This window comes from Nesoenas mayeri (assembly GCF_963082525.1).
Source record: "Nesoenas mayeri genome assembly, chromosome: Z".
Taxonomy (NCBI): Eukaryota; Metazoa; Chordata; class Aves; order Columbiformes; family Columbidae; genus Nesoenas; species Nesoenas mayeri.
In genome coordinates this window covers 15,410,557-15,425,470 of record NC_137542.1, presented here as the reverse complement: position 1 = coordinate 15,425,470, position 14,914 = coordinate 15,410,557, and the positions used below count along the sequence as shown (strand labels likewise).

General features: G+C 37.6%; 1 protein-coding gene across 2 annotated transcripts in view; it reads right to left on the bottom strand.

Moving 5' to 3' along the window:
* Positions 1-14,914, bottom strand: part of SLC24A2 (solute carrier family 24 member 2) — a gene marked incomplete at its 5' end in the record, with an annotated part of 104,355 nt that overhangs the window by 44,929 nt on the left and 44,512 nt on the right. For both annotated transcript variants that reach the window (XM_080362465.1, XM_080362466.1), the window contains 2 exons: positions 1,948-2,056; positions 3,136-3,174. In XM_080362465.1, coding sequence (XP_080218591.1) covers positions 1,948-2,056; positions 3,136-3,174 — 148 coding nt within the window. The remainder of the gene's footprint in view (positions 1-1,947; positions 2,057-3,135; positions 3,175-14,914) is intronic.

Below are 14,914 nucleotides of genomic sequence, written 5' to 3'. Positions count from 1 at the left end.
ATTTATCCACCACAACTATCTCTATCAATCCACATGGATCTCATGTGTTTTACTGAAATAATGAAGAACAACACTGAGTTACCTGATAAACTTAATTATAGTACCTAATTTTCAAAAATGCTGGTCTTCTGTGTCTCCCAAGAAGGATTTGAGATTTCAAAACACTTTCTTCCTGTGCCACAAAGAGGGAAGCTTCTGAATCATACTACATGGTACAAGCTTAATACAGGGGAAATGTAGAGAAGAAAGGTCTGAAAGCTGAACAAGCTATGTCTGGGAAGCAACTGAAATAAGCTCGAGCAATGGAAAAATAACTGAGAGCTGATCTTATTTCTGAATCTTCATTAAGTCTGAACTGAACTCCAGTCAACATATCTAGCTTTTCTGTGATTTTCAATCTGTCATAAAGGTTCTATCCCCACTAATGGGCTCTTCCCAGCCTGCTTTTCTTCTCTAATTTTTAAAAATGATTTGATGAAGTCTATTTACTGCTTCAGATGATTTGTTATTTTTGGTTTTGTTAGCACTATTTGAGACACCACAGGCATCCGCAGCCCAGGACCTTTGCTTTAAGAGAAAAGATGAGTGCAAAGGATTGTAATGAAAAATTACAAAATTATAACTTTTCATTAAAAAATGAAAAATTTAGATTGGAAGTATTTTCTCCTTCTAGTGAGTGAAAAACTTGTCTACCAGGTGGGTAAAGATGAGACTTACTGGGTGCAGCAGTTAGAAAGCCTGCTCACCTGCAAATAAAGGAAGCCAAATGCGTAACTGCCATAAGTTTCTCATATCCTTTTTCTGCATTGAATGGGAATAGCTTGGGCACAGAGTGCTGATGACTCCACACACACAGAGGCAACAGACTGGCATTAACCAAAGAGAGAAGCAATGTGAATCATGATGAGAGTAGAAATAATGGTGTGGATATTGCAAGGGCTAAAATTGCCCTTGTGTTGGCAAAACAAGTGTCAGCTTCAGCTTTTGAAGAAAGAAACGGAAAAGTAGATTTGCCTTGTCCAAGAGATACAGAGAAATTTAAAACACTGTATGTGATGTTGCAAAGAGAACGTTGGAGAAACCTAAATGCAAGAAAGTGCTACATACAGTTCACGGCCACCAATGTTTGGAAGTTCTCACTGTCAGTCATATTTTAAGTCTCTTTAGTCCCTTACATTTCCTTCACAAGTGCTATTTCTCATGACACTTATTACTACAGCAAGAAATGTCCTATGGACACACATTCACCAAGTAAACACCTGGCCCTGAGTTTTCCGGAAGCCTACCAGAAGCTGAGATTCAAGTCACCCTACGGCTGGAAAGCAATTATGGTTTTCCTGTGAACTTCTCAGACCAAAGCAACCATGGTCTTCCTGCTAACTTCTCAAAGAAAAAAAATAATTATACCACACTTGGATAAAGCAGGCAAACTGTTAACATGCACCTAGTGGGATGCTTGTCGCATTCTTCCTAATGTCAGCATTAATGCATCCAAGGTCAAACCAGTAGACCCTCATTCTTTTCTATATTCCATATGACAAATTACCTACCTTTTTTTTTTCTACTTTTTTTCACCCCTGATTTACTAAAATCAAAATCAGGAAAGAAAATAAATACATCTCTACAAAAATACAAGAGGATAGGATTTTTGTAACTTTAAAATTGCTGCAAAAGCCAGAGGTGAAGCAAAACAGTGGTTACCATATACATCAGCCAAGTGACCTGTTTTAGTCAGCAACACAAGGAATCCATTTCCTAAGCTGCAAGTCTTGGTGGAAGTATGTATACCAATCCATAAGCGTGCAAAACTCTTGCAGAAAATTCAGAGACATTCAAACTCATGAAAGCAATGGAAATGAAAAAAAAAAAGAAGTTTCATGGGGAGAAGGCAAAAGGAAAGTATTTGTTTGCTTTTGCAACAGAAAACAAAAAAAATAATAGGAATACCTTCAGCAAGTGGGTCCAGTGTGTGAATCATGAGCTGGAAGATGCTGTTCCTCATCAGACTATTGTGGAGAGATGCAGAGCTTCCTCCCCGCTGGAGCCGTGGCTTGGTCTAGGTGGAAAAATAAGGGGAAATATTTAGGGTTTTTTTTGTTATCTGAGTGGAAACAGGTCTGAAACTCTATGAAATGATGTCTCACATGTCACTACACAGTGAAGCATTTTCAATCATCACCTATAGCAAGTTACATTAAACTATACACCATATTAAGCATTGCCATATGTATAGATGTTTGTCTGGATGGGATGGATCATCAGATTAGTCATTAGTCTCCCAAGGCTGAAGAGAAGTGAAGAAGAATCTTTCTCTCTGATAACTCTTAAAATGTTAAGAAAATAAACCCCCCACATTTGCACCAGGAAGAATTAATATTTTCTGTTTCTTTGTAGAACATTGTGGTTGAACCCCTGAAGCAAGTTCTAATATTTATTGCCTCAGTACATTGCAAATTATATGCGGATTATCAAAACTGTGGACAAAAAGGGCAGAGAGCACCCTTTCTTAATGGTAAAATCCTACAGCTCAGTCAGAGTGAAATATACTCTTTGTTTTGGTTCAATCTAATAAATGCTGATTGCAAAACCAGATTGTGAGTGTGATAAGGCATTGCAGACACCCATAGCAATGGACCTAACACACAGACATCTTTCACACACTTTTAAAGAAATCTAAAATGTATTCTGAGGTTCTTGTCCCCATGCCATTGTCTAGGACAACAATCAATGCATTTAATACATCCCATAGAGTAAGGCTGCTTTGTGGATGGCTGTCTGCTTGCTCCAGTAAAAAGGATAATCAGAGTCAACAGATTGCTGACTAATAAGACCCTGAAATCCAATTATCGGAAAAAAACAACCCTGAAGAAAATAGTATTTTGTAACAATACATGGTACATGGATTAATCCTTGGTGTCATACAAACACTAAATGAAAAATTACAGAAACTGAACAAGAAAATTAGTTCACTGTGTTCTCATTGGAAAGAAATTATTTGAATTCTATAGCAGCACAGGAGGAGGAATGAAATCCCAGTAATTTAGAAAAACGCTGATGTGTGCCAAACCAAAGAAAGGTTTGTCTCACCACCCTCCTGAGAACTAAATACTCAGACACATACTAATTGCTGCCTACCGTCAGTGTTTGGTCATCCTTGTCGCCAGCATTAGGTGACTGCATGAACAGGAAAAAGAACAAAAAGAAGTGTCAGATGGAGCATACATAGAAAGGAAAGGCAGTAAAACACCACAGATGTCCAATCCTATGAATGCTGTTGTCATAGGTTTTTGAACCAGTCAAAGTAAAGCATCCAAGTGATCAAGTAATTCAGAGTAAATTCACACTGCAACATCGCAGGAGACTTTTATTTTTGTAATTTTCTTGGATAGAAACTGTTGTGACTTCAGGGCCTGGCACGCAGCAGCTGGGCTGCAGATCACGATGTTCAGTTCACACAAATTACTCCCAGTATGTCAACCAGTTTGAAAGAGTGAGGGCTGAAAAACTAAAATTAAGAAGAAACTCTGGATTGACCAACAATTCAACGAGAAGCCTAAAAAGGAGAAACAATACTCTGGCATTTTTCAGGAAGGGACTGAGCACAGAAATTTGAAAAAGATGTTTCAGTTTAACCACTCCAAGCAAATGGCTATTTAGCCCAAACTGGCAGCTCTGGCTAGGGGCAGGAAACATGGCACTGCTTTGCCATGAAGAAAAATGCTTTCAAGTAAGTGATGTATCCTAGAGGTGATTTGTGATTCCTTTGTCCTATCCCTAGAAGAACAGCAGCAGAGCACATCATCAGGCATCACTTCTGAGGCTGAACTGAATTTGCACTAAAAACAAGGAAATGCAAAATTTTGCATCTGATTTTTATTCCTGAGTTCTGCTAGCTTCTTTACTAGAAGTTACACTTGTGTTAAATGGGAACACAGGACTTTTGTCATGGAATATGTTTCCATGACATCTTGAAAGTTGTGTAATAAAAGTTGTGTTATTTTTCTAGTAATTTTGCTTAACCTGAGGAAGGAAAGTTAACACCAGAATACAAAACATGAAACTCCAGTCACCAAGTACTAATTAAAATAGGACACACTGCAAACTCCAGCTGTCTCACATTCAATCTTATTTGGTCACAACCCCTACCCCACATACAGGCATGTAAATAATTTCCTCCATCTCAAGGCTATTGTTTGGGGCATTACATAAAAAGACAAAAATTAAATCACAACTTGTCTACGGATCATCACCCCAGTGCAGTGAAACCCGGCTTTCAGACACATATCAACAGTAACTTTCAGGACATGCCTTTTGAGTTAGTGAATTAATCTTGAAGGTTAAGTGGAAGGCAAGCAGTTATGAGTAAACCTTGATAACGGAGCAGATCCTTTATGTTTCATAATAAGTAAAAGAATAAGCAGAACTCAACTTTTGTCAAAAATGTAACCCCCTAGCTGTGAATATTAACTTGAAGAAGAGATAATGAGGCAAAGAAAAGATCCTTGATCTTTGTTCTGATAAAGGAACTACCTGTCACATCTGAAATTAGTCTTCCTGGGTGTGACAAATGGTTAGGGGAAAAAAAACTTTATGCCTCTACTGCATGGAAAGAACTTTTAATGTAATGGAAGCGAAAGGAAAGAAAAAGAAAATACAGAATCTGTGTTCTAAAATGTCAATAAAAGTATGGATGCAGCTTAGAAAATTTTTGCATAATATGTATACTTGTACATAGTAAAGATGCACATGCTCTTTCACACACTTGTAAATCCATGCTTTATTTGTGCACACTGTGAGGGACCTTCATGGGAGGGAAAATTTACCTTGCAGCAAAATTTGCAAGAAAGCAAAAGAGACAAGCTAGGAAAAGTTACTGTCTCCAAAGAAGCAATTTAGGAAAGTCAGGTCCTAAATATCTGTGAGCATAGTTACAGAAGTAAAGCTTGTGAGATGTGGATGAGAGCTCCAAACTGAAACTTAAAGAAAAGTTAAAAAAAAAAAAAATTATTATTATTATTTGTGGCTTTGACCTTTTGAATATAGGAAATTTGTTTCTTAATTTTAATACTGAAAGACATGAGAATATATAATCAATAAATCTGAGTAATTCATTGTGTTCTGCCTGACAAAGGGCTGAAGAATGTCACTTTGCTTATGGCCAAGAAGGGTTCAGAGCATTCAGCATGCCTCAAAAATACTGAGAATGCTCTAGGCTTAATATGAAGTCATTCCTAAAAAAAAAAAAAAAAAAAAAAGAAAGAAACACTGTTGTTTACTTGAAAGGGAATGGCATGAAGCTGCATGAATGTATAAAAACAACTACATGGTAATTTGTACCATATGATTTAATTTGGAGAAGATAGTTATGTTATAAAGAGAAAGAATAATGAAATATAATTTGCATATATGTTAAGCAAATAAAAGTGAAAAACACATCTGAAGTAATTTAAATCTTCATCAGTACAGAATGGGATACAACATAGCGAAACAAATTTTTTAAATTGTTTTTTTCCACACATGATTAGTAATGCAATTGTTTCTGAGCTTAACTTGCCAGCAAAGTTGCATTCTAGGAGAAATATTCAAGATTGGAATATAAAGAGAATTTTAAGGCACAAAAGCCTCCACAGTTTTAGGGACAGGAATGTAAACAATGGTTTCACATTTTGGTGATACTAAATACTTATAATGTCTGAAATAACTCCTGGATTAACAATAATAACACCTTAAAACAATCTTTTAAACCACGGCAGTGAAAAGGTCAGTTGTGGTGTTGCTGTTTCCATCATGTATTTGACGGTATTTTGTCCCTATTGGGATGGCAAATTAAACCATTGCCCTATTGTTTAAAGTGAATTTTAAATTTATCTGTTCATTGCTATGTGTTCATTGCAAGTATTCTGAAGTATCATTTTTCCTTTAAAGAAACATTTAGTATTCAGACATTTTATGTAATATTTTAATTTAAGACAAGAGTCTTTACACTGGGAGTGAATATTGTATTTTTGGACATACTCAGTAGTGGCTTCATTAAAGACACACTTTTCTGTAAAGATAATTTTGCTCCTAAATCATGACAACCATTGTATAATAGCCTCCTCAGATCAGAAAGAGATGGAAATTCTGTGTCATCTGTGCATGACAAATATTTCTGAAAGACTTACTAGTAAAAAAATTATCTTTTGCAACTACATATAATTTCTTTAAAACCATGCATATATTACAGTTACACAAAGTGAATCTAGTATACTGCCTTATAAGAAAGTATGTGGGGTACAATCCCTTATGTTTTAATCCAAATTATAGAAGATTAATCATGAGACAATTCACTGACTTTTTTTTACAGAATTAACTGAAGTATTTGTTGGCTCTCCTCTATGCCACAGCAAGTACTTAAGAGTTTGCGCATCCTCCTGCCTCTATTGTTTGCCCCACCTGTGCTAAAAGTCTTAAAACATTTTATTTCAAGAGAATGCAAAAAGACATGTCTACTTGCTATGAAGAAATGATCTTTGCTATCCTTTTCACACATCTCTTTTTCTTAGTGACATAAGTCCACTAGTGGTTAATCCTGACATCCCCCTTGCCTTTTTTGGGAATCTATGTTCCTGAGAAACAGACGCCTGAAGTAATTAGTGCATGAGATGATGCCTCACTAACAATGTGGCAAATCTCCTCATGCTTTCCTTTAAAATAAAGGGCATAATGACAGTCAAATGAGGGTCAGAATCTATAAAAAACCCTCAAAATATTTGATATAGAACATGCTTGTTAATAAAAGATGGCCAGTGACATGAACTACCTATTAGATTATGTATTCCAAGACCAGAATTAAGAGAGCTGACTGCCCACAGCTCTAGAATTGCCACTCTAGATGAAGTTTCTGTGTCACAGGTTCAATAGCCTGAAAAAACTAGCAAATTGGACTTCACACTCCCTTCTCCTAATATGAGAAAAATCAGGCTGCCAAATCAGGCTACAGCAGGTAAAAACAAAACTGGATTTCAACCTCTTTTCTACTGTGTGGGTTCATTTCTCTTTCCTGATTGCTAAATCTTTTCCAACTATAATAGCTAAAAAGCTAATATTTTTAATCAGCTTTTAGGGGAACAATGAAAGTTCACAATGTTTAGTGGCTGGAAGTGTTATGCTGAATGCAATATGGTGTCTCTAATTACTGTAGAATATGAGGCCAGATAAGGTTTTGATAAATTGTCTCAAGATGTTTTATAGTGAAGGACTTCTGTTACTCTCTCTTACACTTGTTTTCAAAAGTGGCATCTGGACACTGCAATTTTATATCTACAAGTGAGTCACTGTTTGTCAGTCCTGAAGTCAATTACAGGTGATAGTTTTCTTGGTGCACAGGGGTCTCTAATCTTTGCAAGACATTTCTGCTTAAGGTCTGTGGTTTTTTGTTAGGCAGAACTGCAGAAAAATTAGATGTACTTCAAAGGCAGCTGCTGAAGTCAATTTAGTTAACCTAAGAGGGTCTAGAACCTTTCTAAAAATCAGTATTCTGTGTGCTAGTAATGTACTTGATATAGAATGGCTCTGCATTTATTTGAAATTATATGATGTTAGGTTAATGCATAACTAAAATCCAATGCAACGAAGTCAGCTAGACAGATTTCAGAAGTTAGCCTAATAAGCTCAGTGAAGGAACAAAAATCAAAACCAAACCAAACCAAGCATCAAACCAACCTCAAACCAACCAAGCATCGAACCAACCCACCAACCAAAAAAAAAAAAAAAAAGTAAGGTATTATTTTATCTAGTTCTCTTATTACATACCTCTCTTGGATTTTGGAGATCCCTTGGATGTCCCTTCCATGAATATCTCAAAACAATCCCATGTTATAACCCTTGCCTACGCAATAGGTAGGACTTATATAGTTGGAACAGAGATGAAAAGTTCAAGTCCTAATGATCTCAACATACTTAAACTAGAATTCTTTCAGATGGAAAGTAAACTGATGGTAAGTATTTTAATTTCTGTATTACTGCTTAGTATATCATTATCAGAATCCAGTCTGTGAACTGAGTACGGAACCTTGGATCTTATTTAGAACAGAAGAGAAAAAGCTTTAGTAAGCACACTGTAGAAAAATAAACTAAAATTTCCTTTCACTTTGCCTGTTTCTTCCTTCCTTCCTTCCACCTTTCTCTCTCCTAAAAGTAAACAGGGAGTTCTACCTGAAGAAGCAGACTTCTGTATTGTTGAATAAAATAAATACAATTCACACAGAATCACAGCATGTCAGGGATTGGAAGGGACCTCAAAAGATGATCTAGTTCAATCCCCCTGCTGGAGCAGGAACACCCAGATGAGGCTACACAGGAACACGTCCAGGTGGGTTTTGAAAATCTCCAAGTAGGAGACTCCACAACATCCCTGGGCAGCCTGTTCCAGTGTTTGTCACCCTCACTGAGAAGAAGTTTCTTTTCATATTTAACTGGAACCTCCTGTGTTCCAGTTTGTATCCACTGTCCCTAGTCCTATCATTGGTTGTCACCGAGAAGAGCCTGGCTCCATCCTCGTGACAACCACCCTTTACATATTTATAAACATGAATGAGGTCACCCCTCAGTCTCCCCTTCTCCAAACTAAAGAGACCCAGCTCCCTCAGCCTTTCCTCGTAATGGAGGTTCTCCACTCCCTCAATCATCTTCATGGCTCTGCACTGGACTCTCTCAAACAGTTTCACAAAAACCATACCCAAAATTGAATTGACATTGAAAGCTCACTTTATTAATCAAAACAAAGAATTTATCAAATTAAGCCAGAACTGCAGAGACATTGGGCTGTACCAAATTTGGATACCTGGCTGCATTTACAACTGCTTGTTTACAGACACCTAGTATGAAAGTTCTAGCCTAGCCCTGGGCAAAGCAGAATGGATTTGTTCATCCGGATCAGTCTCCTCCCTCGTGTCAATCTGTTCATGAAACTACTCAATGTGCATACACATAGGGAATTCTCATAAATGTTCAGAAGAGATGCAACTTAGCTGATTCAAACAGTGAGAGATGGATGGTTTAAGGTATCAGTTGCTAAATCGTATGCTAATGTTAGGTCAACTGATTTAATTACAGATTTTTACATATACCGTTATCTGAAATAGGATATTACTCATCCCGTCAGCCTGTTGGACCAGTCATATGTCATTTAGTTATTCCACATGTATAAGAAAGTCAGAGTCTGCCCTGTGTCTCTTACCTTCTCTGAACTTGCTTAAAGTCAGGTATCTTTGGCTTAGGATGGCAATGTAATAGCTCAAGCTTAAAGACATGATGAGTTTTTAATCACCTTAGTGTCAGAAGTAATTATGCAGTTTTAAGTTGTCCTCTTATCCTCGTTTCTAGACTTGTCAATGAAGTCACCTTTTGCGATTTTTTAAAATTATATAAATTAGCAACACAGTTCTGTACATCTGTGTAACCTTTAAGGGGGCAAAAGAATCTTTAAAAAAAAAAATCTGGAGTTAGGTACTTACAGCAGTCTTTAGATACTCATGCACACAAAACCTTTGTTCACAAGTGACAGTTTAAATACTTCAGTACGGATTTATTTGGCTAGCTTTAAAATACCTGGATTTAGAGTGTTTAATATGCTGCTACTTGATCAACATTACATGGGAAAGCATTAGTGAGTGTTCCAAGATTAAGTTCTCAATGTTTTTTTTAAAAGTCTGAATTAAAATCACCGATGACACAAACTACAAATTCTGGGCAGAGGGCTTGGAAGGTTTTCAGCTGAACTCCAACAACACCACAGAGACTCCTGACAGCAGGTGACTCCTCTTCATTTCTTGCAACTCAATCAAACCTCAGTGGCTCATTAAGAAGCCATCAAAAAAGCATTTCCTAGGACTTCTGCTTACCTAAATTCACAAAGGATCTGCTACAGATTGTGGAAGCTTTAGAGTTTGTCTTAAAAATAGTCACAAAAATGTCCAGAGAGGAAAGTGCTTGGCAAACCTTAGGGCTTGGTGATGCTATGCTGATTTGCAGCTACCGAATAAATCTCATTGCAGCGAGCTGGCTGTACATTGCAGAGGATTCATCACAAGGGCAAAGAGGCTGAAGCTTCACTGCCTGTCCGTGCCCAGCACCCTGGGGACCCTGAGGGACTCAGGCAGCTCCAGCTGCAGAGAACCCAGCCTGCGCAGCCCATAGGGACGAACTGCTGAATCAGTGTGTCCTCAGCTGCCCTGGTCACCTCCCCTTTCCACCAAGTTCTGCTCACTTCTCTGTCTTACTTCACAGCTGCCTTTCCCCCTCAGGGGACTTCATCATCAGACAGCAGAAACTCAGACCAGATCTGGCTCTCAGGATAGCAACTGCAAGAAGAATGTAATCAAACATCAGGGGGCATGTAAAATAATGAAGGATACTGAGAAAGCTAGATGAGCATTGCTAATAGTTGATATTTCCCACAGTGTCAGAAGGGGAGAAAGAATAGAAGGTAGAACACAGGCCCTTAAATGAGACAAATGGAAAGCCTTGGCATGCTGTATCTATCCTGTGGCACTACCTTTTCCATGAAACAAAAATAACATTTAAAAAGGCCTACTGCACACATTTTAAAAAAGAGGGAATAAAAAGAAAGGCTCACCAAAACAATTAGGATGATGCTTGAAGTACAAATGTTTCAAACAACTGTGCTTCAAAATGGAAAGTCCTCATCCACTGGATGCACAGCACCAGCTCTGAGCTGCAGGACTCTGGGTATCAGTTTTACACCAACCTGATAGCAAAATATAGCAGACTGCCTCTGTTCCTCCATTTCCCCATCTGTAAGCTGGGAATAGAGCCACTGTCAGTAAATAACTTCATTTAAAATAAGAGGGATGATTGCTTTCGGGCAGGTTACCAGGTAAGGCTGTCTTCTCTTCAGCAATTAATTTTGCTCTTTGGGTTTTGCACCTTCTACTGAGCACAACATACATGTTCATCTCAATAAACTACAAAGCAGAACATCTCTGAGAGAAGCAACTCCGATAGCTATAGGAAGAAGATCAAAATGTTCCTCTCGCAATGGTCTTTCAGCTAATAAACATCAAAGATTTTTTATCTTTTTGGACTATTCATGGTTTACAAGATTATATGACAATCAAAGCACATAAAATGTTTGTACTTTTTACATCTAACAGGATGTTAGACTGATTGTTCAACATTGTAAAAGGAAAACTGATGAAAAGGTGTTTTTATTTAATGCACCTACTACTTGGACTATCATACACTTTCTCAGTTTAAAAATTTAAAATCAGACATTAAAACTGAAGCAAAATAAAACATTGCTAAAAGCAAATACCTTAATTTTGCAAGTTTGACTAAACAGTATTTCAGGCTCGCTGTCCTTATAACAGACATTGAATACCATCTACCTTCATATTCATCCTTCAGATAACCATTTTCAGCTATTTTCACCACTGCTTTCTAGGTCTTTCTGATCACCTGAAACATGCAAATGCCACCTAAGAGTTTGTCTTGTATCTGGCGAGGGTGTAAGAAATGGTAGGGAGAAAAAGCATGAAGAAAAAATAGAAAATAAATTTTACAGAAACACCTGCAGATAAGAAATCAGCACTGTACTGCTAGCGAGGCTCATAGAGCTGCATGCAGAAAAGCAAGTCCAAATAGCCAAATTTCATCTACAACCACAAAGCAAAACAAATTGTTTTCTTCACATTAGGTGAAGACAAAAGGACCACATCAGCTTCTGTCTTACTCTGATTCCTCTTGCCTTTTAATTATTTTTCTACAGTGTTCTGCTTTGCATTAAGATGAAAGAGAAGATCTGCGGCTCTGTAAGCTGGGCTTCTGGAGACCACCAGGCACATGTTCTGGAAAATCTGCAGCATTTACGTGCCAGGTTACTTTTAACTCCTTTGGAGCCAAGAGATGAAACAGAGGCAGAAAGACCTGAGGAGCACTGTTTCTAAATGTAGAGTTACAGCATTAAGAACTTAAATCAGACCTCCGCCATTTTGGCTTCCAGTGTTTGGATACCTAATTTAGGGAATTATGTCCTACATTGCATAGCAAAGGATAAACAGAAAATATTTGCGCATACCTTCTTCTATCAGCCTGCTACTTCATGCTGCCTTTCATACTACTGATTTGTCTCTGCAGCCAGAACAAGGTGCCTGCAGGTAATCCATTGCCACATGTAATCCAGAAACAGTGGCTATGTTGCTTTCCTCAGCAAAACTTGGTCTTCCCAGAACAGCTTCTTAATATTTAAGATAAACCTACAGCTTCAAGGAGAATTTCTACTGTGATCTGAGAGAATAAGGCATTTGGGGAAAAAGATGGTCTGGAGTTTGGAAGGACTGAATCATGGAAGGGTGTAGTAGGAGACCATGGCTACAAGAAAGCATGACAGAGTTCACGGTGGAGAGGTGAGAGTAGCAGCCTAAGAAGCTAGTGGTCCTAGCTCAGGCTCATATCTGCCTTACACCTCTCCTTCCATTTACAGCCTAGGACAAAAGCACTTCTTTACATCAAAGCTGCCATGTGAGCTTTATTGCAAATCATGAGATTTCTGAGAAACTTTTGCTGAGATATGTTATTTTGGATACCAGACAAAAATCACAATCTGCAAGGTCTTTCAACTAGAAACTCACAGTAACTCCATCCATCTTTTATGTTATCCCATTCCACTATAAAAAAACTTACAGCCTCATTTCTCTAAGCTTTGGAACAGTCACAAGCAGACCATGCCATTACCTCTAGGTGTAAACCTTTTTTTGTCCAACAGTTGCTCCCCAAATGCTCAGTTTGCCTCTATCTTTTCCAATTATGATTTTAGTCCCAGAACTTCTCCTTCTTTCATCATGTCTCAGACCTTCTTGGTGACTTTTTTTCTCCTCTTTGGCAGGCACAATGCCCATGGAAGCCCCGTCCGCCATGCACACCTCTGCTCCAGGGACTGGCACAACTCTTTATCTAACATGGATACCCATATTGTTTCAGTTATCTGCTTTCATTAAGATGTACAATCAAAACAAGCTGCATTTACCAAGGAGAGGGATGCTATGCCCCTCTGGTTTAAAAACTGCACAGCTCCACCTAGGCTTTCATCAGAGTAAAAGTTATAAGAAATGGAAGGATCAGGGGAAGCCTTTAATAAAAACTATGCCCTTGCATTAAGTCAACTCACCATGACAGAGGGGATATGAAAACAAGACTTGGACGTGCATAGCAATGCTGAACCCTCATAATGAAACATAGTGGGTGGGAATTCCGTTAAAACAAACAAGAATACTTTCTGAGCCTCAGTCTAAATAATTGGTGATTATTTAATAATAAAACTCCAGTTCTTGCAGCTAGGTTCCAGATTGGCATGTTTGTGGCTTTACTGACACTCCAATGTAAATCCCCATTTTTAAATAATGCCATACTGCCAGATGTACAAAAATCTGGTTGTTCCATGAGAGAACAACCTGGTTCCCTAGGATAAACCTTTAATACAACAAAATTAATAATAAATAATATAAATAATATAAATAAAGTGAGGTAAGCTGGAAATCATGTGTTTTGCAGCCTAAACCTGTCTGGAAGTAATCCATAAACTAGTTTTTGGTTCCATAGAAAATTCCCATTGCTATGAATCTACACATTTCTGTTTCAACATAACACTGTGATCATTCTGTAAGCATATAAAAACTTCATTAAACAACAAACACATGATTCTCTTCAAAATACTCACTCGAATTTTTGGAAACTGAGGTCTCCAAAAAGCTAAATTGTCAGTAAACATGGTTCTTTCATGTGGGAGTTCGTGAGGCTCCAATCTGGATTTTACCATTTTAATCCATTTTTTATAAAGTTGTGTTCTATGCCTTTTTATAAAGTTATGTTCTATGCCTTTTACGGTAACCAGCTTTTGTGCTTACAATGCTGACCAAGGGAGCCAGAGAGAATCCTGAAATACCATCTTTCCATTCACAAAATGTTATGTGGCCAGAATGAGCAGAAACACAGATTAAAACTCCCTTATTCTGTCTGCCTCATGTTTGTTTTACTGAAGACATCTCTGTATATACATGTTTTTAATATACTCCATAAATAGTATTCCTGAAGTTCTGCTGTGGATGTCTATGACAATATATGAAGAGTCCTTTTTATAATATTTATTTTCTCTTTTAATTCAAAATTGTGCTTACTGAATGGGTAAGAATAATTAGGACTGTTCCTGTCCAATTATTGTTAACTGTGTTTCATATCCAAACTGAAATCCCTTATATACAATCACAGAAATCTTCTCTCAAACCATTTTACTTAAATCTGAATTATCAAAACCTTTTCATTCTGGTTCACAGAGATTTTGCAATTACATGACAAAAATTAAGAAATTAAGAAATCACCAGTTAAACCCACCATTTTAACATGAACAAAGAAATAACAAGTATGGTGGACACTGGTATGGAAAATCTCCAACAGATCAAACAGACTCCAAGTCATTTTCACAGCACCAGGAATTAATTTCATGGGATTAGCATGAAACTAAATGAATTGAGAATATGCAGGAAGAGAATGTGGTATTTATTCCACAGCACATTGAAGCAAGGTGTCAGTCTCATAATTTGTTACATGTAAAACAAAATACAGTGAAAATAAAAGATGCATTTTGCAATATGAATGTTTTCCTCCCTCACAGTTCTACTGGCTAACACATCCAGCTATAGGAATCACTAAAGCACTAGTTATCATATGCTACTACATAAAAAGTCTCTTTCTCTGGATGTTATGGACTGCTTATTAAGCCACGGTTTTATTCAAGTTCATCCTCAGGAGGTGCTCCCATTTCCCACCTTCTCTCAGACTTACCTGACAAGGGCTTTTTCAGTCACACAGTTGGGCTCCTCCTCTGCCCTGCGGATTGTCAGGAATTTGCCAGCTCAGC